Raw genomic sequence first — 24,603 nt, forward strand, 5'->3', positions numbered from 1 at the left:
GAAGGTTATGTAAATATGGTAGGAAATTTTAGGCTAGCGGGGAGGTATTTAATGTGGATCTACAGTAATTTTTCTGATGCCTTTGAGCCGGAGTAATGTAGTGATTTACTGTTAGCAGAAATTTTAAGGGTTCTTGTTTTAGTCTATCAAATTAAATGTTGTCTAATATACAATTTAGCAAAATCTGCTTGATTTGAGTTGTTGGCTTGCATTTCCTGTAAGGTGCTCCAAATATGTGCAATATGATTTTCATTTTCTGGGAATGACGCATCTGCGAAAATTGAGAAATATAATGCACCCATAGATATAATTGATTTTAATATAATATATGGTTTGTCATGTGATCAAACTGGATTTCAATGAGAATCTTGTCATTAAACAAATATCTCCAACATGACATCCTAGGATCCCTGTTTGCCAAAAACACTGATATCAAGTAAAGAAAAACATTGAATAATAATGGGGTCGGTCGGCGCATCTAATCTAGACCGAATATGTGCTTCACTGCTTTGAGAACTCATACACTAGACAAAAATACAGAGAGGAAAAAGCATGACACAATGCCAACCTAAAAGAGAAAAGAGCAATGCATCTTCGTCAATAATTCAGCCACCCCTCCTAAATGTTTGATGATAGAACCAAAAGGATGTGAGACCAGTTGGCCTGACTTGACACCAAACACAAATGCAAGATCTTAAGACGAGGAAGTTGCCTTTGATGCGCCTTTCATGCTCTAGTTGAAGAAAGAAGATGACGATTCCAAAGTGAATAAAGCAACGGAATCTGCCTTTTCCTAACCCTGAAGATCTCTGTTGCTCCTCTTTTTCCCCTATGATTCTTTGTAGATGAATCCTTTTGAGTTCTTTACAGTCAGAGTTGGAATGCTAGTACGGTTGAAACTATCAGGCACAAAAAAGATAATGACCATTGGGAAGGAAGTCTCTCCTGCAATTCAAGCAACACGTAACATAGTTAAAAATTAATGATCTTATCACACAATTTACAGCTGTGGAATTCAGCAGGAGATATTGCATAGGGCATCTAGGAAAGCAATGCAGTGAAATTTAGTGGTCCAGATGCCTTTTTCTAAGCCAAGACACTTAAGACACTTGCTACCTTTACTTTAACCACTAAAGCATACTGTCTGGTGGACTATTGTTGTTTCTGTGAAAAGGAAACCAAGAATTGGTTCAGAAAGATATTCTGTTATAGAAAGAAAAGACTATTTGCATGAAATGAACGTTGGCTGGAGTTCCTTCCCCTGTCCTCCTCATCTGATCTTCACATCATTTTCCTAAAACCAACTAGTTGTAGGAAAATTGAAACTTAAAAGTGCATAGGGAAGAAGACCTCCATGTAGATCTCACAGCTTCAAAATTCTGACAGAATGATGCATGCTTTAAAGTTATATCCTAGTGTGCAGGGGTAGTACAATTACAAGAGTGACATAAAAGAGTTTCATTTCTAAGACAAAAGAAATTTAGATTGAGAACTGTTACAATCCAACTTCAGATACAGAAGATGTTCAGTTGCATACTCAATTGTATGAACTCCCATAAGCTTTTCCTATTACTAGTTTTGATGAGCAGCTTCTGGTTCAACTTCTACTAATACTACAACTCTACCAAGTAGTATTTTTCTTCTTTAACACTGAACAACTGAAAAACAGACACTCAACTAGAAGACTGGTAACCGTTGTCAAGTACTGTGTCTCTGCCTTGTTCTGCTCAATATGGTTACTTGAATTCGGAACAACACACATTCTAAATCAACATTCAGGATATATATTTACGACAGAAATGAATGTATTTACAGAGCTTAGCCTCTAACTGTTATCACGAACAAGAATTTCCATTCCATTGGCAGTGTAGTGAGCTAAACTGAGTTTCTTTTTATCTATTAATTGATCACCCAAGCTCCACTGTGTAATCAAAGCCTGCATCTTTATGCTATCCTTCACATTCCTAATGCTTAAGTAAAGCTTTCTTGAACCATTCAAATTACAGGCAAATGGAGCAGCATTCATTGCAGACAGCAAATTGAAAAAATAAGCGAGAAATTGGAAAAGAAATAAAAGGGGGAAATTCTAGACTGAACCTGGCTGGACCAAACCTTCCCATACAGTTCGAGAAAAGTGTTCAATCGCGTAGCAAAGTGTTATAATAATAAGAATTTTCCGTAAAAGGGAATGCTCACCGCGTCATCTGCAGTAATGGATAAGTAACCGTTAGAAGAGGTCCCGGTTCCCGCCGGCGAGGACCCAGATGATGTCGTACCGCCTGAGCTGCCAGCGGAGCTCGACGTGTTAGTACTAATCAACCCCGTCGTATTGAAACCCAGATTATACACTGGCGTCCCGTCCGGCTTGAATAGCCCGAAGTTCCTCTCAGAAGTCGGGCCGGGCTTCTCGTTCTCGTTAAATAAAGCAAAAACGTAGATGTTCAAGTCCGAATTCGGCCTCATCGGCGTCCCCTTCTTATCAGCAATCAACTTCATCAAGTTCCCGTTATACTTCCTGGCGTTTTCCGGCGTCGCCCCGAACTCATCGGCGTCACCCTTCGACGGCCACCCCGTTTCTGAGATCTGCAAACACACGTTTTTGTACCCAAGCTTTTCCACAGCTGAATGGGCCGCGTCAACTTGGGCATAGAACATGTTATCGTAATGCAGTCCCGAAGCCGGGTCCACCATCCCGGAGCCCGTCTCGAACAGGACGAAGTCTAATGACACTTGTTTGGGGTTCGCCTTGTAGGCGAAGAAAGGATAGGCATTGATTAAGAATGGGGAGCCCACTTTGCTGTGGAAATCGAGAATGCAGGACAGCTTTTGAGTCAGATCTCGGCGGAATGCGCCGGCGGAGGGAGGATAAGAAACCTCTAGAATGCCCAAATTGTGGGCGGTGGTCACCATAACCTGCTTGTCGAGGTTGAGGGAAACGAGGGCGGAGTGGACGCTTTCCATGGCGGGAAGGAGGTTGGTGGAGAGAGTAGAGTCGTTGAATGTGAGAACCTCGTTGCCGACGGCAATGGAGGTAATATTTGTAGCGGGTAAGTAGCGCTGGACGTTGGTCTTCACCCAAGCTTGGGCTTGCTTCGGGTCTCGCATTCTGGCCAAGTCTTCATTGCCGAGGCCGACGATGAACTCGACGCCGGTGTTGGCAAAGGCCTTGAGAACTCGCGGATCGGCGTCGTAGAGCTTGACACGGGTGGCGCCAATGGATTTGACTAGTGGGACAACCGCTTCAGGGTGGGGGAGGTTGTTGGCGATCTGGCCGTAGTTGATGCCGAGGGAAAACGCCGCCGTGAAGAACAATGACGCTGCATTGGATAAATCACGCTGTTAGCAGTGTCCATTGAAGAAAAAAACAGCAGCATTAATCATAGTAGTGTGTTTGTTCAAAATAATTAAAGGAAAAATGAAAAAGGGTTTACCTGAAAAGAGTAGTATGGGGGAGTGGTGGCGGAAGTCCATGGGCATGGAGAAAGAATGAGAGGTATTACGACAATGGCGGTGTCGGAGTGAGGGTGTTGGGAGTGAAGAACCCTCTCTCTCTCTCTCTCTCTTAAAACCCTCTCCTCTTTCTTACTTTTCCCCTTTTCTGTTGTTGTTTTCCACTTTTTCACTTTTCCTTTTCTTGCATGATTTCTTTTCCCTCATTTCATTTCAGCTTTGGAGAGGATCTAAATTATATTAACCCTTTTATTCATTTTTCCCTTAACACATCCCCAAAATACTAATTTTAATTCATTTTTCCCTTAACACATCCGCAAAATAGTAATTTTAATATTTTTTAACCATCTTACAATTATAATTTTTTTCCCCTTTCAATCTACTATTCGACTTTTTTCTCTCAACTTATTTTCCCGTATTTCTCTTGGTTTCACGTCATAACTCTTTTTTATATGTAGGTAGGGATCATGTCGAACGACAGCTAATTAATTCTTAATAAAATTATTATTTGTTAGTCTTGATCTTAACTTTATTTGATACAATTGTAAAGTACTATTCATTAATGGAGTGCAAAAACCCTACTTAATATCATTTCTTCATTTGAATTTGTCATTTTGAGACGTTGAAACAAACTGAGAATTTAATTTTTGGAGATTCATCTCAACACCGCTGCCACTTATACTCTAAATGTCTTTAAAAACTCTTAGTATCTTCTAAAATATTTTAAAGAGCTTTTAAGCTTAACTGAACACTCTCTTATACTCTAAATGTCTTTAAGTAATAGGTGATATTATTATTTTTTAGGAATAATTACACTCTACTCTCATAAGGTTTGATATAATTGAACGTAAACTTTATATGATTTGAAAAACTAACTCTAACACCCGAAACGTTTGCTTCCTAATAACTCTCCATATTAGTAAAAAATTCATCAGATTTTGTGATATTAACAAAAGAATCAGAAAAAAATCCATATCTATTATCAATTGACTTATTACTGATTTATTGCAAGTCAAATAAATCTTTGTCGATCAAATTACACTCTTACATCTTCATATATGTATGCGATGAGGTATAATTTTTTTTTTAATTTTTTTTATTAATACAAGTAAATTCAATAAATTTTAACTAATGGAAAAATTTATTTGTTAGAGAAAAATAAATTTTAAGGATTTTAGATATAATTTTTTAAATTAAAAAAATTATACGTATAATTACACCAAATATCGTAGAATGGTATAATTATCCCTATTTTTCTATTAAAATTTTGATTGGTCATAAAATTTTGTGAGTTGTATAGTAAAAGTGCAGGAGGGCTTTTCCGATATAAGTGTGGGCGTGGGGCCATAAATTGAGAATACTTCTTCCGAATCACTTCACATGGATGCAATTCCCAACCCACTGACCAATATATTCTAATTAAATATATGAGTTAATTTCGTGAATTTATACTTTTCCTGAAAAAAGAAATTAAAATTATATTTTCGTCTCTTCTGAAAATTTATAATTTATATCTGACTCATTTTTATTAAAGTTGGACAACAAATATTGACATCAATAATATATATAAATTTCTAGTTTTATTTCTTATTCAACATTACCTTATAATATATTTTATATTTGTAAGGGATAAATATAAAATATATATATAGTCAAAAGGGTGAAATTATAATAAAATATTGCTATCAAATTGTAGCAATTGGATAGAAAATAACCATAGATGAACAAAAAACTAGTCATCTTTTATGCTTTTTTTCTTTCTAAATTTGGAGTGATATTAACATCATTGTTGCATCTATTTATCGAAAATGTCTTGTTCAAATACTTTATCCAGTGCTTCAAGAAACATAAGCAATAATGACTTTCATATAATCCCGTATATAAAAAGTAAATAAGTACAAAAAAAATGACTAGTTTTGACTTTGCTTATATTACAAAACCCACTTATAAGTATAAAAATATTATATGAGAATGTTAAATGATGAGTAAAATTAAATTTGATATAATTTTTTGCCGACTTTGATATTTTTCGTCCAAATCCTAACAAGAAGGGCTATGTATAAATGGGAATTTTTTAAGGGTGCGTAAATGTAATTTTTAAAAAAAAATTAAAAGAAAATTTTGATTTAACATTTTTAAAAGGAATTTAAATGTAATTAATCCTAAGTGATTCGATATACTCTTGTTACTATTGCTAATTTACGTTTTTTCCACCTTTATAAACAGATCTTTCTTGTTAATCGACGAAACTGACGTCCAATGACTGTAAGACTTGCGAATTCAAATGTTACCAAAATATTTTTTATTATTTATTTTTCTTTGTAATTGTTAATTAAATATAAATAGAGTAAATTACAAGGGATTTTTCTTAAATTTATCTTAATTACAAATACTTCTTATTATTTGAAAAATTATAAATATCCAAACAAATACCTCTCTATAATGAGCTGCCACAAGAGGTATTTGTTAAAAAATTTGTAATTTCATTCTGTGTATTTGTAATTATAATAAATTCTAGAGTGTAATTTACCATTATAAATATTTGACGTTGAATTAATACGTCGATTGATAGAATTGTTAATAATTGAAAATTTTAATGTAAGAACAATTGATTCAACAAAAAAAAGAAAAAAGGAAAAACAGATCTTACTCTTAGCATTTGGATCAAATGAACCTAAAATTTGAACTAGCATGAATAAAACTTTTTCAAAGCTTTATAATTCAAATTTTATCAGATATATCATTATCTCCATCCATGATTTAATAAAATATTTCGATTCTGTCGTGTGTTCATATAATAAATAATTTTTTATATTTTAAAAATATTATAAATAAAAATAAAATATATAAATCAACACATCATATTAAAAAATAAATAAAGAACGAAAGGAAAAAAAAAAAAAACTAACTTATCCATTAATATAAAACTTGGAAAATTGAATAATTTTGTTATCTTATCACTTGAAGAGTATTTTTTGGATCACAAAATTTAGTGCAACGGTGTCAAAATCGTCACACTTTGTATCTGTAACACCTCTTTTTTTATTCAATATAATAGTATATATATATATGTATATATTTGCATTAAGAATAATGATATCATATAAGTTAGAAGTACTCTATCCCAAAATTAAGTAGATTAACCTATAAAAAAATATTACAAACATGTATCTCTCAAATATTAAGATTTTTATTTAAAAGCGAAAAAAAGATCGATAAGTACAGATCTTTATTAATTTTTCCAGATCTGTTATGCTACATTTGGATTAAAGTATTTGGATTCGATGGAATAATTTAAGAAAAAATAATTTTAAATATTTTCACAAGAATTTAAAATTCATCAAAATTTCAAAAAACGTAGTTTAAATAAGAGTTAAAGAAATTGAAATTCCGTATAATATAAATTTTCGAAATAATTTTATTAAAATTATGAAATCCCTAATATCAAATCCTCCGTCCAATCACAATGTAAGTATTTGTTGTATGAAATTTGAAAAGCTAAAATGGATAGAAATTATCAGAAACAAATATTTAAAATAAATAAAGTTAGTAAAAATTAAAGAAGAACATAACTTAAAAAAGAGGCTTCTTTTCCTTAGACATTTTGGTGATACTTTTCTTGAATAGCAAACTCAAATTCTGCTTAATTTGGTTGCTTGGCAGTCAGATATACTTTTGCAACGGCTCTTTGCACTCTCATCTTTATTGCTGTTGTTGGGGAATATGTAGGAATTCATATCATTCTTTTCACTGTTGCACTGCACATATTATTATTTATTAATTAATCAATTTTCAAATCTTACTTTTTAATATATATATATATATATTATGTGCCCTTTTAACCTACACATCATTAATTATAGGATTAATTATACTTAAATCCCTTATAAAAATATAAAATTATACTTTTCTCTGGAAGTTTTTTGAAATTATATTTACACCCTTTTAAAAATTCTCCATTTACCCCTAACTCCTTTCTGTTAGGGTTTGAACGAAAAATGTCGAAGCTAGCAAAAAACATTATATAAATTTTTTATTTTATCCCTCATTTAACATTCTTAACTCCCAAGTATATGTTTATACTTATAAAGTGATTAATGTAATATATATAGAGTAAAGATTAACATCATTATATATTTTTTCTTATAAGCAAAAAATTATTATATGGCAATGTTGATTGAGTGGCAAAACTAATTTTTTCTTGTAACTTTTTTTTTTTTTTTTGTTTTTCTAATATTAGTGTTTTTCGTCCAAATTCTAACAAAATGGGGGGACAAGTAGAAACAGTGAATTTTCAGAGGAGTGTAAGTGTAATTTCATATTTTTAAAAAGAATTTAAGTGTAATTATCCCCTAATTATAAAAATAACAATTGCCTTAGTACTTCGTATTTAGTCTCATTTAAGTGTAATTATCCCCTAATTATAAAAATAACAAGTGTGATTAGTTCAGGCTCGGGCTGAAATCTCCCTTGCGTACAATTGTTTGCTTGAAATCGTCAACTCTGCTTGCACACACACCTCTACGTTGCGTGTGCTCATGCTGCACCCATGCGCTTATTGCCTGCCGTTGTGATGGCAGGATGCTCACCTAGTGCTCAATAAGGGCATCAGCTTGTGTTACAACCCCAGCACACCGGCACACCGTCTATATGAGTGCCGCACCATATCAACACCATCTGCACGAGCTTGCCCCACCCAGGGTATGGCATTGAACTGAAGGGCTAACAATAAGCCTTTAACCCCTTTCTCCATCTCTTGTGCAGGATGGCAGAATGGGATGCACTTGCTAAAGCTTCTGAATACGTAGTTTTTATGGTCATCGGGCCTAATTCCTTAGGCTATAATACACTTGAAGTTGAATACCCATTCTCAGTAGACCTCTTTACGCAGGTCGAATTGAACACCGAGCCCATAAAAAGATGTATGGGCCTTGACTGGAGGGGGTGGTGAAGGATCAATTGGATTTCACACTATGGTAACTTTTAGCCTTTCTTTCTCTTTTACAAATAAAGTTGAAAATCACATTACAAACACTTCAATAATTGTAGTGCAGAGTGGGGGATCGGATTTTCTGTTATAAAGTCTATGCCGTCTTCTACTCCATTCAATATATACATACAATATGTATATATTTCTTCTAAATAAAATACATAATATCATATTTATACACATGAATTTATATATAAAATTAAATAGAAGATGAAATAAGATTTGCAACAAAAACAAATCCAATCCATAATAACAGAAAGAAAAAAAGAAATTTGAATACATAGGAAGTAGAATCAAAAAGGGATATCTGCACACTTGAACAACTCACGGGGATGCATTGGAAACTACAATCCATGATCATGAACAAACAAAATTGTCAACTTATCATTAACATACTGATCAAGATTCAAGAAGAAGCAGCCAATATGTCCAGCTACAGTAGCCGCCAAAACACACACTATTCCCTCTGAAAATGTTGCAACTTGCCATGCAAATTCCACTCAAATTAACCTCACTTTTGGGGCAAATTGGGTCACCTGTGAGCCGTGATCAGCGTCTCTATGAACCTCAAACCATCAAAATTTGGTGCAAATTTTCCCTTCTCCGGCGAGGGCGCGCCTGCGCTCATGGATTTTCCTTTCTAACAAGAAAACCGAGGAGAAAGGATATTTTGATAAACAAAACAGATTTAGCCCATTAACATAAACGAAGAATCTTGAATTACTTAACATTAAATCCAAGAAATGAGTAAGATTATTATTACCTGAGTGATGGAGGGATTGACGGGGAGGTCACGGTCACCGGGAGTAAAGGAGGAGGGGGAGGAAGAAAGAACGACGGTGGAAGCGGCGATCACCGACGACGCAATGACAGAACAAGGGCCCTTCATCTCTCCGCCGTCCGATCAGATGACTTTTCTTAAATACCAGTTCTATGTATGTATATATATTTATATATCGAAACGGATCGGAGCTCCGAATGTAAGGGATGAAAGCCGACGAACCCCCGTCGCCGGAGCTCGACCCACCCTGATTCCTGCTTTGTCTTAGTTACTGTTATGTTGCCTGCAATATGCTACTTTTGAGTTTTTATTTTATCTCATTCCCACGTTTTCCTAATTATCAAAAAAAGAAAAAGAAAAAAGATCAAGTCCCACGTTTTTCACTTGTTTAGAGTTATGTTAGCTTGCACTTAACATTAAAAACATTTAATCCGCCCTAAACAATCAAAACATTTTGTTAAAGTATGTTTGATTGGAGCGAAAAGTAAGAGTATAAGAGGAGTAGAAGTAAAAATAATTGTATAAGAGATAATTTGGTGTTTGGTTATGAGGAAGAGATGGAGGTGAAGTGAAACTTGATGTACATGAAACCCCTCCAGAATCCAATTTTATTTCCGCCCAAAACTGAGCGAAAAAGTGGTTGTATAAATCCAAAAAGACAAAAAAGTACAGTTTTTATTTTTATTTACTCTATACCCATTTATATCTATATATAATTTTCCTTGAGTTAAATAGTTTTAGAATAAATGAAGATAGTCATCTTGTATTTTTATTAGTAAGGTTTTTAAATTTTTGATATACTAAAATTATATTAATATAATATTGATTTATTTATCTACAAAAACTAGTATTTTCTTCTCAATCTATTTTTTTCATACCAAACAAGGGGAAGTATTTGAGATTTAGTCCCTTTCTAATCATACCAAACAATTTGAAGGAAAACTATTATTATTTTCCTCCTTCTCCCTCTTCCACTTCCCTCTTTTTTTTTGAACCAAACGAACCCTAAGTCAGGTCGAAAGTGGCTCTTTCCATAGCCCTTTAAGATTATTTGACCAAGTATCGTTCCCAGCAATCATTTTTGTGGTATTATCCCAACCCGCTTAGAAGTTGTCGAAATTTATTGACGCAATTAATTTCGATTCAATTAAAAAGGACGATTCACTTATAGATAATTATAAACTTGATTTCTTTTAAATTATATTGGTCAGTTATTTTTTATTTTTTTAGAGGAAAATTGATTACTTTATTTTGACTGCAAATCGATCAAAGATTGAATTGAAAATTTTGAAAATTTTGACGGGGCTAGTGGTCCGGCCCAATTGGGCTAACTTTTAAATAATTTATGATATATTTTTTTATTTTATTCTTGTAAATTGAGATTACTAGGTTTAATAAATTTTGCAAACTTTAAATTTTTTTTATTTGTTGTTCTACTTCTAAATTTTTAGTATATTAATTCATTAATACTCTTTATTTTTTATTTCAAAATTTATTATTGGGCTTGTTACTATCTAATTTTTTTATTATAAGGTTGTTAGTTAATATTTTATTTAAGTTCATTCTGTATTTTTACTTTTTATTTTCTAGTTATAAGTTTTATTATATTAAGTAATTGTTCAAGAGAATACCTCTACTTTACGAAAAATTTTAAAGATTTTTCTATCCTCTTCCTCCTTTTGGACTTGACAAATCTTTGTGGGAAGGGAGGTTTGGTCACCAATACCTTGGGATGCCCATTGTAATTTAGGTAGGGCTCATTGGCATGTTTTTGGGGCATCTTGAATTTCTGCTCTGCTTTGTTATATTGTGCATGCTCACATTTAGTGGTATTTTCGTCCTTGATAGGCTGCAACTCTATTCCATTGCGCAAGACAATGATACTAACATTTTATTTAAGATTAACAATAATTTGAAAAGGTAACTTAGGTTGGGACTCCAACCGACTAACGGATGAGCCAATTGACTCACTTGTGTCTCCAAATTTTGAATGCTTGATCGAATCTCCTGTTGGAATTGTTGGGTGTTAGCAACAAGTATTTTCGTCATGTCTTCAAGTGACATACTTGATTTGATTGGATTGAGGTAGCGGTCAAGTTTAAGGTTGTAACATAGCTAAGATTCTGGTGATCCCTCCATTCCGGATTGTACATGAAGGAATACGGGTCATATCTCCTTTGTGTTGGTAGGGAGAATCCTCTTACGACATTGGCATGTGCAGTAGGTTCTTTTTCTTGAAGCGTATGGCATAAATCGGTGGGATGCCGTTGGAATTGCTTATTCCCCATGCTTTCACTTGTTGGAAATTTCCTACGATGAATCTCTCGAAAAAGAAGGTAAGTTTGTCTAAACGATTATCAAGGGAAGCCATATTCACCTCATTAACATTTCTTAGTGGGCCGTCGTATCTAATGCCGAATTGTTTGGTGTTGGGCGCAATGATTGATTAGGTTGCGTGCCTAAGTAGAGGTTTGGTCGAATAGAGCACCTCCACTTGCCGCATCTATCAAATTTCTATCCATGCCCGACAATCCCTCATAGAAAATATTGGATCAATAGGTGCTCCAAATTTGGTGATGAGAGCAACTCTCTACCAATTGCTTGAATCTTCCTCAATATTAAAAAGACTCTCTTAAAAAAGTTGATGTATCCCACTAATTTCTTTCCAAATGGTTGTGGTTCATGAGATTCAAAAGTATTTTTTGAGGAACTGCCTTTTGAACTCGATCCGACTAGTGATGGATCCTCAAGGTAAGAAGTAGAGTCAATCATTTGCTTTGTAGGCTAAAGGAAACGGGGAGGCTAACTCCTTTAGATGTGTGTGTGGATCTTCACTTGCAAGACTACAAAAAATAGGGAGTAAATGAACAGGACCAGATTTAAACTTAAAATCAACATTCAAAGTAGGATTTTAGATGAAAAGAGGGTTGTTGATTTAAATCAAGCAATGTCACTCTTTGATTGTTCACTCCTGAATTTGACTCATTATTTCATCCTTAAACTCGCTAGAGAAGTCTATTTGCTCTACGGCTGACACTCTCTCAGAAGAGGTGGATGCTCCTTCAACTTGTTGCTTAGTTTCTTTGAGGTCTTCGTGCAATATTCTCAATCTTGAGATCAAATTCAAGTTCACCTGTACAAAAAAATCGTGGCATTAAAATCAAATAACGGAAACAAGTAACTAAGAAGAAATTAATTTAAAGGCAACAGTCATCGGCAACAACATCAAAATTTGATATGTGTCAAGTCGACCAGAAATAAAGTCGTACACTAAAACTTGTGAAAGTAGCGAGTAGGGCTGAATCCACGAAAATTAGTTCTAATTAATATCTTTAAATAAAATAAAAAAGGGGTTTTGTTTAAATTCTAAACATGAGAGAAATAAATATGAGAAGGATTTTCAGTTAAAGACAGGATCATATTTGATTTCACTATTAATCATGGATGCAACAATAACAAACATTCATAAGAGATAAGTTGGTTATGGTTATTGGTACAATTTAACAACCTCAACTTTTCTTACCTTTTTGTTAGCCAAGGAACATCCATTTAGTAATTCTCTAATTAGTAAACAACTGTAGAATGTTCCCAAGATTTAATTTACGAATAGCATTAGGAACTAGAAAGGCCCAATTACAACCAATAAATTCCTTTGAGGATTTATTTAAGTTAGATTGTTCATTCTCCTCAGCATAGTTGATTACTGCGACATAATGAACTATGGTGTGTTACCACTAATTATTGAACTAATCACACAATTACAGATTTAAAAATTCAACTGGCTAAGCAAATTTCTCTGATAATAAATAACAGTACCAAATCAATAAAAAATCATATTATTTATGATAAGAGCCTAGAGAATAATACAAATACCAAAATAAATGAAAGTGGAAGTATAATTAGATCTCACTACATGTAGAATTAACCATTCACTATATCTTTAATTAGAAATAAAAGAACTAACCTAACACGCTAATGAGAGAACATATAAACTAAAAAGAGAGAATTTAAAAAAAAAAAAAAAACTCAAAGAATAAAAAATGAGATATCCCCAGGTGTTGAATTACAGTAAAACCTCTATAAATTAATAACCTTGGGACCATGAAATTTTATTAATTTAGAGAGATATTAATTTATCGATAAATTAATATTTTATTAATTAAAAGAGAGACTTTTTAAATTCAGCAAATTTAGTACATATGTATTGAAAATAAATAAATTCATATATGTTTCATTGATTATATTCATGAAACAATTAACTATTATATTCATAGACACATGTGTCAATTCATTGGAATTACTTAAATATATATGTTTACATTAATTCGTTGCACTTAAATAACTATTATACCAATTAAATATATTCATGCATGATGAATGAAACATATACTACATAAATCTCAATATGATAATAAAATAATTCATAACACCCAACCATGTCTTCTCATCTAAAAGGCATCGTAAAATCATCCATGAATAATCAAATGCGTAAAACATTACAGATTTCATATTTTAGTAAATTATCATAATATTTATAATTGTAATATTTATGAATTATTAATTTAGAGTTTTAATGGGACCTAATATTTATAAAGAAATTTTCCGAAAATTTATTATTTTATTATCTTATCGAATTTGATGATTTTTTACAAAGGCCCAAGTCGGGACCGGAGGATTTTATTATTTTAGAGAGTTTATTAATTTATAGAGTATTAATTTATAGAGGTTTTACTGTACATCACCGCTTCATTTCTTTGTTTCGTACTCCATAAGAACCCTTTTTAACGAAAATACAAATATTACATGGTTTTTGAGCTATTCAATAGCAAAAGATAATCAAAATTCTAATAAAACTATAGCAATTCGGACACTTATCAATAACACAGTTAAAAAAGTAATGATGTATTATTGTTTACCTTCAATCAACTGCTTCAAATAATTATTTCAAAATATATAATTTCACTACATAAAAATAAATTACTTTAGTTGGCATAAATAATAAAAACGTAAAGTAGATATATCGAATTAAAAGGAGAGTTCTAATTGAAGGAATGCGTTCTTTTTTATGGAGTTTTGAACTCAACAACTTGTTTAGAATGAGTTAGAGTAATACGACAATATTGTCGGGTTGTTATACTTTAAAGAAGATAAGCGAAGAGTGATACTGTTAGATCTCCAGTGGACTTGAATCTTTTTAAAGAGAACGAGATATTTATGCCTCAATGTTAAAAATTTGATTTTATTCTTTCAATTGTAATTGTTATTTTTTAAAAAAAAAATATTTATGCAGTTTGAAAATTCTCCAACACCCACGATTGGATTCATATTTGATGTGTTTCAATTAAAGTTGAGACAAATTCCACGCTCGAACGCTAACAGAAGTGGTAAAACACATCTCATGTATACACATAAATATTGTCTAAATTCAAACAGAAGTAGCCATATATATAAGAAATTTGTAGGAAGTGTTCCATTGTGAAAATTCAAAGTGATGATGAAATGAGAAGGCGTTGATAAGATTAGACCAAGTCCTGTTTATTTGTCGGACCAATCACACAAGTAATACGTTTTGCCTTTATCAAGATTAGGAAAGCGAGTGAGAGTCAGACAATCCAAACTTGACCGAGAAGTCGCAAATGGCCTGCTCTTTCTCTACGCTCCACCACTTCATTTTTATACTAAAAACAAATTAAATAAATCAATATTTTACATTGCATCACCACATATACAAATTTTAAATTTCCCATTAACCATCTTTTAAGTTATAATTTCTTTTTTATTTTTTAATCACTTTAACGAAAAAGTCACATGATAAACACGTCCTTCAAAAGATGAAAAGATTAGCGACGATAACGGTCAAAGAGTTCATGACTAGATGCTTAGCATGCGTGCTAGCTAGCCCTATAATAATGGACAAAAAAATGCAATTTTCCCAAAATATTTACTAGTGATGAGATGATGGGAACAATATGACATTTGCATCACAATTGGGGCGGGGGACCCATGAAGCTGGCATTTACTTTATATAGCAAGAGAAACATGCAATGTTTGTTTCCAGGCATTATCGTAGCGTGTAATGTCCCACAAGCACCCAACCACCCACCCTTTTCCTTGCACTATATAAACCCTTCCAACTGCCTTCCATTTTTCCACACCAACATTCCCTCTTCTTCCCACTACTTCATCAACATTCAATCATGAACTATTCCATCTTCAGTTCATTCGATGCCGTTTGCGCTGAGCTGTTGGGGTACTCAGTCACTGCCCCGCGTTCAGGTCCTCCAAAATCGGCTGACGGTATTGCGAAGAAGATTGATCATGTAGCGAGTGCCAAGCAAGTAAGGCCCAAGACGAAAGGGTCGAAGACGGGAGGCGTGTCGGCCGCCCCTCGCCTTGCACCGGAGCTCGATGGATTGAACTGCTTTGAAACACTGGTTTCTTGAGGATCAGTAGTGCAAGTGAGAAAAGGATCGATGCATATTTATATATATGTATAAGGGGAAATGGTTGAGTTGGGTAGGATCAAGAGTCTCTTTTGTCATTAATCATACATAGTAATTCTTTGATTTCTTGTAGCAGTACAGTTTTGTTCTTGTTAGTTGGGTGATTGCTGTTGTAAATTGAAGTTGGCTGTGAAGTAGGTGGAATAATTTATGTCAAGTAGAAATATTTATTGCGATGAATTGCTGAGACGAGAGATGGGGCGTGTCTAAGTATTGAGGGGACAGGGTCACCTGAACATCATGGGCCGTGTCTGGTGCGTGCTGTACACAGCACCTATCATCCCATACGCGTTTTAGATGAAATTTTAGTGCATATCATTATTTTTAAGCGCAAATCCCAACCACCTTAATTAGTTCTGATAAGATTATAAATATTCTTTTATTCGTTTTTTACAAATAGTTTTTTATACTAAAAATATTATGTAATTTTTTGAATGAAATTATAAAATTGTCAACCTTACTTTTGTTATACTTTTTTGTTTCTCTTAAAAAATTTGAATAATTGTAAATAAATCGGATGAGATGAACGAAAAATTCTGAAAAAAACTGTTAAAAAGAAATAAAAATTCACTTAATTTCAAAAAATAAGTAAAATTATAACTCATAGTACGTAACGACATTTTAATCAGTTCATATTAGTTCACCAAAAAATGAATTAAACTCTAATACAAATTAACAGAGATTTAGTTGTTGAACGACCGTTAAAATCATATGGTATTGATAATTTTTTAAATAATAAAACAGTATTTATAACTATACCAAATTACAATAAAACTCGTTGTAATTTATCATATTTTAAGTGCATGTACAAACACGTGGTTATAACTTATTGTCCAGTTTCACCGACCAGAAGACAAACAGGAGCTAGGAGAGGGACCAAATTGACTATGAAGCCGCACTACAAGCATCACGAAGAAACGAGGTGGTGTGGCTTCAACTATACCATAACCAAGAACTTAACATGGATGAAGGTGAATGAACGATTCATGGTAGCAAAAAATGATCAGGAATAAAGAGAATATATCTGTTATTTCCCAGCATGAGAATTTCTTAACAAACTCGAATTTTTCAATAAATGCCTCAGCACCATTTGTTGTCTATTCCCGACATTTAGCCACATTATGGCTCAGTAATAAGAGATGCATGCTTATAAGCTTGCGTCTTTTAAAAATACTGCACGGACGACCCTTGAGATGGTTATCAGTTGGTGCAATTGAGCCGGTCGTGATGACATCATTTAGCACGACGCGGTAGGCCTTGTGTCATAGTCACCTACCTATTCTTGCAAACCGTCTTGCAACCCCGAATAAAACAGCCTTTGTCAAGAGCCCTCGATCAATTGTACAAGCAAGGGCAATCGCCCCACCAACGACTAGCACCCTTGGGATACCTCGCCCCGATGGCTTATCCACTGAGGCGAGAGGTTCAGCCTCTGATGCGCCACTTCTGCTCTCCAGGGATTCGAGAGAGTCGACCATAAATTTAGTGTTGATTTGAGCCATGCAAGCACTGCGAGAAAGTGGAGCTCCAGATGCCCTGTGCTTCTGGTAGGCGCGCAAGCCTGGGTCGATCTTCTTGACAGCACCCCACATGCCTTGCCGGACTCCCAGTTTTGCAATTTCCCATGGAATGCCCATGTCTTCGTGATGGAAGAGTAGAACCTCGCAAGCAGTCAACCGCCCATCTCTTTTTGATTCAGCTAAAATTTCACAAAGGGGACAACTCTTTAGAAACTGAACCATTATCAGCCAAGACACCATCTCATCTCGAAAGAGTAGACTGCGTTCTTTAAAAACTCCCTTGTTTCATACAATGGTAAGCCGTTAATTTTATTCTCTATAATTCATTATAGATAAAAGGACATTGTCAGCATAAACTAGTCATATGATTATGACAATTCAATAGGAGTTTGTTAAACTGAGGTAGATTAATTTAATGGGTCTTTCCTTGCATCATCCCCTCTTCACAAAAACTTTTGACACAGTTTTCTTCATTGAATATGACAAACTGCTAGTACAAAGGAGACTTATTTAAAACACTTGCATGGAAAATGATTTCATCTTTACTTAACCCTTGCAATAAAATTTAGGACTGTAAAAATGGGAAACTGATACCTGCACGAATACACCAACTAGAATAGTATAAATCCACTCGTCTTGGTTTGTTGCGACGTGGCACAGAGGAACATGGCACACCCTATAGCATGAAGAAATTGGCATTGACATGATTAGCCCCCGAAAATCATACATGATGTATATGAATGACATAAAGAACTGTATGCTAGCCCCAATCCATCTTCCTAGATATATTTTCTCCTATAGTGCAAGTATAAAATTTTCTTTCTGCAGAAGAATTTATTACAACCTCGGACAGGTGGACTGACACTAGATATATATAAGCACAGCCTAGAAACCTCCTTCGTCAGACCTATGATACTTGAATAACCCCAAATAAAACTTAAATTGGGAAGCTCTCTGTTGATTGCACCAAATCACAGGCAGAGAACAAACTAATGATTTTCAGGTTTGTGCTAATGTCTTGAAAACCGACCAAGTCTAACCTCAACTCACTCAAGAACAATGCAATTAGTGCCCCAAGAAGCAAAGAAATTATATGTCATAGACTAGGACAATAAAGAAATATTTCAGAATTCTTTCTTATTTGTATAATAAACCCAAACTTAAAATGCAACATCTGAACAATGAAAATTTTGCCTAATGTGTGAAAAAAGAGAGTTCTATTTGCCAAATAAGTATTGAGAGTTTCAAAACTCTAGCTTAAGTAAGCCCAACAGTTGCATTAATATCTCTGTGTACAAGTTTATATGCATGTCAGCATACAAGATAACTTTATTTAGCCATTTCCACAGTATGCTAGACTTGATGGAAGAGAACTCGAAGTGTTGCTATCAAATAGAACCAATAGTAATAATCTGTTTCCATTATCGCACCTTTGTTACACAGTAATAAGTTTGTCCAGATTCCCAAATGCGGCGGCCAATGATGTATTCTCTGTCACTACAGAAGAAGGGAAACTGCACCGCACCAAGGAAATGTGGTCAATATGATTCTATAAATACAATCAAAGTATTGAATTCACATCAAAACACAAAAGAGAAGAATTTCCCACCTTCCGCACCCACTGAACGAGCATTGCCCCGGTGGTGGGGCATTCCTCCAGAGTTTCAGCATGTATAAGCATATCATCCCATTTTAATCTGAACTCGTCATCCCAGAAGAAATCCCTTAGCATTTCAGGAGTGGCATCTTCATAAACAGTTCTACTACGATATTGCGGCGGACCATTCTAAAGAAAAAACTTGCAATGGTTACATTGAATAAATCAGAGTTACTATTCACATAATCACATTGAGAAAGACTGTAAAGCCAATTCCATCAAAATTATCAGTCATTGCAATACCTTACATAATAATCAATAAACACACTCCATATGAAAAATTTTACCTCAGGATCTCTTCTCCAAGCTTGGTAACTCATATTAGTTGTTGACCGATCCATCATCTGGATCCAAGCAGGGCCGCCATCGGTTTCTTCAACTAATTTGTGCAAATGCTTAAGATCATCCGCATTCACAAGACTTGATTTCTCATTCTCCAACTTTGATGAACTGATCACAGATAATTCAAATTATGAACAAACAGTCAACTTTAGCATTTATGTAAGGGTTTGAGATTAAACCCAAAGGAGTGGAACAATTGACCAACTGTACTACCCTCAAACAAGCAATCAAATAATAAATAACTAAACAAGTGTAGAAAAGTTCACGAAAGTTAGGGTCTTTGCAGCGAACCTGTAATCAGCACTTGAAACAGAAGGCACGGATGAATTTTCTTTCTCAAGCCCAAATTCAGATATCCAAGAAACGCAGGCCGGCATTTGCCGTTTCAATGAGCTCAAGCTTGGGATGGAGGCAGCAAACTGAGGGAGTACCATCACTGATTTCTTAGTGCCTCCTTTATTTGCAGTTGAATCAACAAAATCCACATTCAAATTAGCCCATTTAGGCTTCCATGCCCAACCCACCAAAACACCGACAAGTACAGCTACCCAGATGGGCGCCATGAACCCCATCAGCTCAAACATCACATCTCCAATTGTGGGTCTTTGTAAAATCTCAAGAAAAGCAGAAACCAAAGCCATAATAACAAATTTTTACACACAAAAAAAAAAAAAAAAATGAGAGAGAGATAAACCCCAACCGAGAAAAATCAAGAAAACCAGCACAACCCTCGATTCAACGAGACAAAGAGATATGAGTCGAGGGTTCAAGAAAAAAAGATTGAATTAACCCCCCCTCCACCTCCACCCCCCCAAATGTCAAGAGGGGGTAAAAACACAAAAGAAGAAAGCAAAAGGGATAAGAAAGGATCAATATATAAGCAATAGATAAACAAATCTATATTTACTACACAATAATTATAACTGGTGGATTTGGCAGAAGCAAGAGAAATAAAGACAAAAGAAGAAAGAAAATGTTTGCCTATGTGTTACGCGAAGAAAATCCAAAGTGAAGAGAGAGAGAGAGAGAGAGAGAGAGAGAGAGAGAACGGAATAGGATAAGGATGCGATTCCACGAGAGATAAGCGGTAGATAAAAACGCTGGTCAGATTGCTGTAGGCCCACTTTCATTTCATTTCACAGATCATTAACTGGTTCTCCTTTACCATCACTGCCAGCCTTTCTACATTACCTACCTCTTATAATTTTCTTTTTCAATGATTCTTTAATGCGGGTGTTTTGTGGGTTGTGGACACAAAATGGTAGCTGCAAAACCAGAGAATCAGAGTTTTGGGATGATACTTTAATGAGTTGGGCGAAGGCGAAGATAAAACTATAGAAGGCGGTGGTTGTGCAATGAATAAACAAACAGTTTGGTTGGCTTTGCTTGTTCTTTGGGATTAAATGAAGGCTGAAGAGCGCTTGGCTGCTTCTGGTGCATGCCAACTGATCTTCGCCACGGTTGCTTTGATTGCTTTTATACTGAGGTTTTTGGTTTTTGGTCTGTGGTGGCCGCCGTCTCATTTTTCACGTTTGCTGACTTTGGATTTTCATTTGACTGACTTTCTTTCTTTCTTTCTTTTTTTTTTTTACTATTAGCGAGTTAGTGGCAAGTCGATATACAGTAAAACCTCTATAAATTAATACTTTATAAATTAATAAACTCCCTAAAATAATAAAATCTTTCGGTCCCGACTTGGGCCTTTGTAAAAATTCATCAAATTCGATAAGATAATAAAATAATAATTTTTTAAAAAATTCATGTATAAATATTAGGTCCCATTAAAACTCTAAATTAATAATTCATAAATATTACAATTATAAATATTATAGTAATTTACTAAAATATGAAGTCTGTAATGCTTTACGCATTTGATCATTCATGGATGATTTTACCATGTCTTTTAGATGAGAAGACATGGTTGGGTGTTATAAATTATTTTATTATCATATTGAGATTTATGTAGTATATGTCATTCATCATGCATGAATATATTTAATTGGTTATAATAGTTATTTAAGTGCAACGAATTAATGTAAATATGTATATTTAAGTAATTCCAATGAATTGATACATGTGTCTATGAATATAATAGTTAATTGTATACAATGAATTGATATTATACATGAATATATTTAATTAGTTATAAAAAAATGATTGATGCATGAATATAATCAATAAAACATATATGAATTCATTTATTTTCAATACATGTGTACTAAATTTGCTGAATTTAAAAAGTCTCTCTTTTAATTAATAAAATATTAATTTATCGATAAATTAATATCTCTCTAAATTAATAAAATTTCATGGTCCCAAGATTATTAATTTATAGAGGTTTTACTTGTATATAACAATTTTTATATTACAATAAGTCAATATATTATATTTAGAAATAATAAATAAATAAAAACCAATTTTGAGTCCGTACATGGGAAGTTGAATAAATTAGTTATTTTATCATATTATCTGTAAGCACAAAAACTTAATGCAACGATGTCAAAATTGTCATTTTATGTCTATAACACTTTTTTTTTTGCATAACATTATAGATAAAAGTTTGCACGATTTTCAATTGAGTAAATTTCACTTTTACTTCCTCAATTACACCATTTATCCAAATTTAGTCCCTCAAATTTTCAACTCATCGTATTTAGTCCATGTTTAAAGATTCCGTTCTCGACATTAAAAATTGGTTAAAACTAATAAATTTGTCAAAAATGAAAAAGCTGATGCTCATAAGAGGATTCAAAGCTAGGTTACTTGGGGTGAGAAAATGGTGCATTTCTTGACTTTCTTATTCAAGACTGCACTGGACATCTCTATCACATTTGCAGATGCCCAACAGTGAACTACACAATTAATACCTTCTCCCTATTCTTGCAAGTTCTTGAATTATGGTCACACTCCACATGTACCATATTTTGCAAGTTCTTTGCAGGATTGGTGATAGCAACTGCCTCACCAGGTTTCCTCCCCTTACTTTCATATTTATAAAATTAATTATATAACATTAATTAGCACGATAAATATAACTTTTCATTATATACGTCATATTGTGATTTTCTTTCAAATTTAAAAGGTGAATACCACTTTTGGTCCCTCAACTATAGGACTTATTCGAATTTAGTCCCTCCAATTTAAAGATTCTATTAAATATAGTTTTCACTGTTAAAAATTCGATAATAGATCCCAATGCACATTTGGAAGTTTGAACTCAAATCATTTCCATGGGGAATAGTGAGATACCACTACACCAAATGCATCTCTTAGGGAATGTTGTGGGTTGGATTTAGGAGTGTTCAAATCACTTGTGGAAAATCGATTCTAAAATGTCTTTTATACAAAAACTGTCACAAAAATAACATTATTTCGTATAAAAATGAATCACAAAATATTTTAATCCAAACATATTTTATTTCTCATACAATTTCCAATAGAAAAACATAAACTTACTTGAGAATGAATATTATTTAAAAAAAAAAAAAAAGAACTCAGGCCTTCTGAATTATCTTATGCATGAACTATGGAAATTTTACGTTCTTTTAAATATAATAATAAATAAACTTAATTTAAAATAAACAGACTCTTTTATTTTTTATTTTAAGAAGTTACAAAAATTAAAAATTATGACTAAAATTTATAATTTGAAAATATAATTAAAAAAATCTAAATCAGTAATTTTTAATCATAGGAGTTAATGATAAATTTAAATAAGTTAAATTTTAATAGTATTTAAATGTTAACAGTTGAGTTTTTGAACAAAAATTTAGTGGATTTCACATTTTAATTAGATTCTTTGGTGGATTTCATATATATAAAAAATTCATTTTAAAAGGCTTTTATATAAATAATTCCTATTTTATAGCAAAAGTTTTGTAAAAGGCTTTTAAAATGAATTTTATATATATGAACTCCGCCAAAGAATCTATTTAAAAAATACATTTCACCAACCCTTTGTTTGAAACTCCAATTGTTAATAAATAAATATTGTTAAGGTTTAACTTTTCTAAATTTATCTTTAAATCCTAAGATTAAAAATCACCAATTTAGATTTTTTAATTATATTTTCAGATTAGATAATTTTATAAAATTTATTCATAACTTTTGACTTTGTGATAACTTCTAAAAATAAAAAATAAAATAGACAATTTCTTTTAAGTTAAACAATATGTTATCATTACGTCCATAAGAGTTCATAATTCTCATTGTTCACATAAAATAATTACATAGCATTCAGAATACAAAAATATAAAGAACTTGATTTTCAACTACAAAATTATTAATTTGACAAATTTCACAAACTTAGGGAACTATAATAAGAAAATCAAACTTAAATTGATCTGTTACCCTTCAAAAAACTAAAATCTGATCATATTTTTACCGAAAATAACCAAAGGAACCGAATTAAAATAAAAACTAAATTTAAAAATATTAAAATTAAGAAATAAACTTAAAAAAAAGTAAAATAATTTAAAATACAAATATAAGGAGTTAGAAAAGATTAGGAGCATATGGAGAGGTCGGTGCTTGATACTTTGCAAATCACAGAAAAGGAAGAAAATGACGTCTGAAACTTAGTCAAGATTTAGGGTACATTACTTGCCCACTTTGACGCAATTTAGGACGTTGGATTCACATTGGACGGTGCCCATTTACACATTCTGTGACTTCAACTTTTCTTGGAGTTTGTTTCATTTTTCCATTTTCCAAGACTATATGCTTTTGAAATGACAATCACCACAACACTAAATTATTAAGGGTTAATTACACTTAAGTTTCTTTTTAAATGTGAAATTATGATTTTTTTTTTTAACAAGTTTTAAAATTATACTTACACCCCTCTAAAATTTCTCTATTTATATCTGGCCTTCTTTCGTTAAGGTTGGATCGGAAAATGCTTATATAAGCAACAAAACTATATAAATTTTAATTTTGCCCCTCATTTAACATTTCTACTATATTTTTGTACTTATAAAAGGATAAATACAATATATATATACAGTGAGGTTAACATCATTACATATTTTAAAAAAAATATACAAAATATTATATGGGAACAATAAATGAGGGGTAAAGTAACATCAATAATTTTTTTTCAGATCTAACAAATGGGGTTCAGGTGTAAATAGTGAATTTCGGAGATGTGTAAGTGTAATTTTGAAATTTTTTTGAGAAAAATTATAATTTTTCATTTTCAAAGAGAGTATAAGTGTAATTAATCCAAATATTAAATAATACACTAATCAATATGAATTAATTGAATATAATAATTTTCTGTCATGATATAGTTTTAATAATCTTAATAAGAGTAAGGTATATATATATTTGAGCGCTGGAGTCCATGTTGGCATGAAAAT

At 32.8% G+C, this 24,603-nt stretch overlaps 3 protein-coding genes across 3 annotated transcripts; all 3 read right to left on the reverse strand.

Moving 5' to 3' along the window:
• Positions 1–350: 350 nt before the first annotated feature.
• LOC105156066 (Glycosyl hydrolase superfamily protein) lies at positions 351–3,658 on the reverse strand. Its single transcript, XM_011072099.3, has 3 exons — positions 3,432–3,658; positions 2,197–3,317; positions 351–945 (listed from the first exon to the last, which is right to left on the reverse strand). Exons 1-3 carry the CDS (start codon positions 3,475–3,477, stop codon positions 871–873), a joined length of 1,242 nt encoding a protein of 413 aa, XP_011070401.1. The 5' UTR covers positions 3,478–3,658; the 3' UTR covers positions 351–870.
• A 5,003-nt stretch (positions 3,659–8,661) lies between these two features.
• LOC105156067 (uncharacterized) lies at positions 8,662–9,525 on the reverse strand. Its single transcript, XM_011072100.3, has 2 exons — positions 9,204–9,525; positions 8,662–9,080 (listed from the first exon to the last, which is right to left on the reverse strand). The coding sequence occupies exons 1-2, from the start codon at positions 9,327–9,329 to the stop codon at positions 8,973–8,975; spliced, it is 234 nt and encodes a 77-aa protein (XP_011070402.1). The 5' UTR covers positions 9,330–9,525; the 3' UTR covers positions 8,662–8,972.
• Positions 9,526–16,734: 7,209 nt separating this feature from the next.
• On the reverse strand, positions 16,735–20,673 carry LOC105156068 (uncharacterized). Its single transcript, XM_011072101.3, has 6 exons — positions 19,535–20,673; positions 19,189–19,351; positions 18,854–19,030; positions 18,675–18,758; positions 17,839–17,920; positions 16,735–17,423 (listed from the first exon to the last, which is right to left on the reverse strand). Exons 1-6 carry the CDS (start codon positions 19,882–19,884, stop codon positions 16,993–16,995), a joined length of 1,287 nt encoding a protein of 428 aa, XP_011070403.1. The 5' UTR covers positions 19,885–20,673; the 3' UTR covers positions 16,735–16,992.
• Positions 20,674–24,603: the final 3,930 nt, after the last annotated feature.

This window comes from Sesamum indicum, linkage group LG2, assembly GCF_026168435.1.
Source record: "Sesamum indicum cultivar Baizhima isolate 11 linkage group LG2, ASM2616843v1, whole genome shotgun sequence".
Classification (NCBI taxonomy): domain Eukaryota; kingdom Viridiplantae; phylum Streptophyta; class Magnoliopsida; order Lamiales; family Pedaliaceae; genus Sesamum; species Sesamum indicum.

What these genes read in the sequence shown, in the direction of transcription:
- LOC105156068 (XM_011072101.3), bottom strand. Translation starts at nt 19,884, where the DNA reads ATGGCTTTGGTTTCTGCTTTTCTTGAGATTTTACAAAGACCCACAATT. An exon ending in CTTGGAGAAGAGATCCTGAG is followed by an intron (nt 19,031 to 19,188) that starts GTAAAATTTTTC and finishes TTTTTTCTTTAG; the next exon opens with AATGGTCCGCCGCAATATCG. An exon ending in TCGTTCAGTGGGTGCGGAAG is followed by an intron (nt 18,759 to 18,853) that starts GTGGGAAATTCT and finishes GGTGCGGTGCAG; the next exon opens with TTTCCCTTCTTCTGTAGTGA.
- LOC105156066 (XM_011072099.3), bottom strand. Translation starts at nt 3,477, where the DNA reads ATGCCCATGGACTTCCGCCACCACTCCCCCATACTACTCTTTTCAG. An exon ending in CCCCATACTACTCTTTTCAG is followed by an intron (nt 3,318 to 3,431) that starts GTAAACCCTTTT and finishes TATCCAATGCAG; the next exon opens with CGTCATTGTTCTTCACGGCG. An exon ending in CCATTACTGCAGATGACGCG is followed by an intron (nt 946 to 2,196) that starts GTGAGCATTCCC and finishes CTTGAATTGCAG; the next exon opens with GAGAGACTTCCTTCCCAATG.
- LOC105156067 (XM_011072100.3), bottom strand. Translation starts at nt 9,329, where the DNA reads ATGAAGGGCCCTTGTTCTGTCATTGCGTCGTCGGTGATCGCCGCTTCC. An exon ending in TCAATCCCTCCATCACTCAG is followed by an intron (nt 9,081 to 9,203) that starts GTAATAATAATC and finishes TTTTCTTGTTAG; the next exon opens with AAAGGAAAATCCATGAGCGC.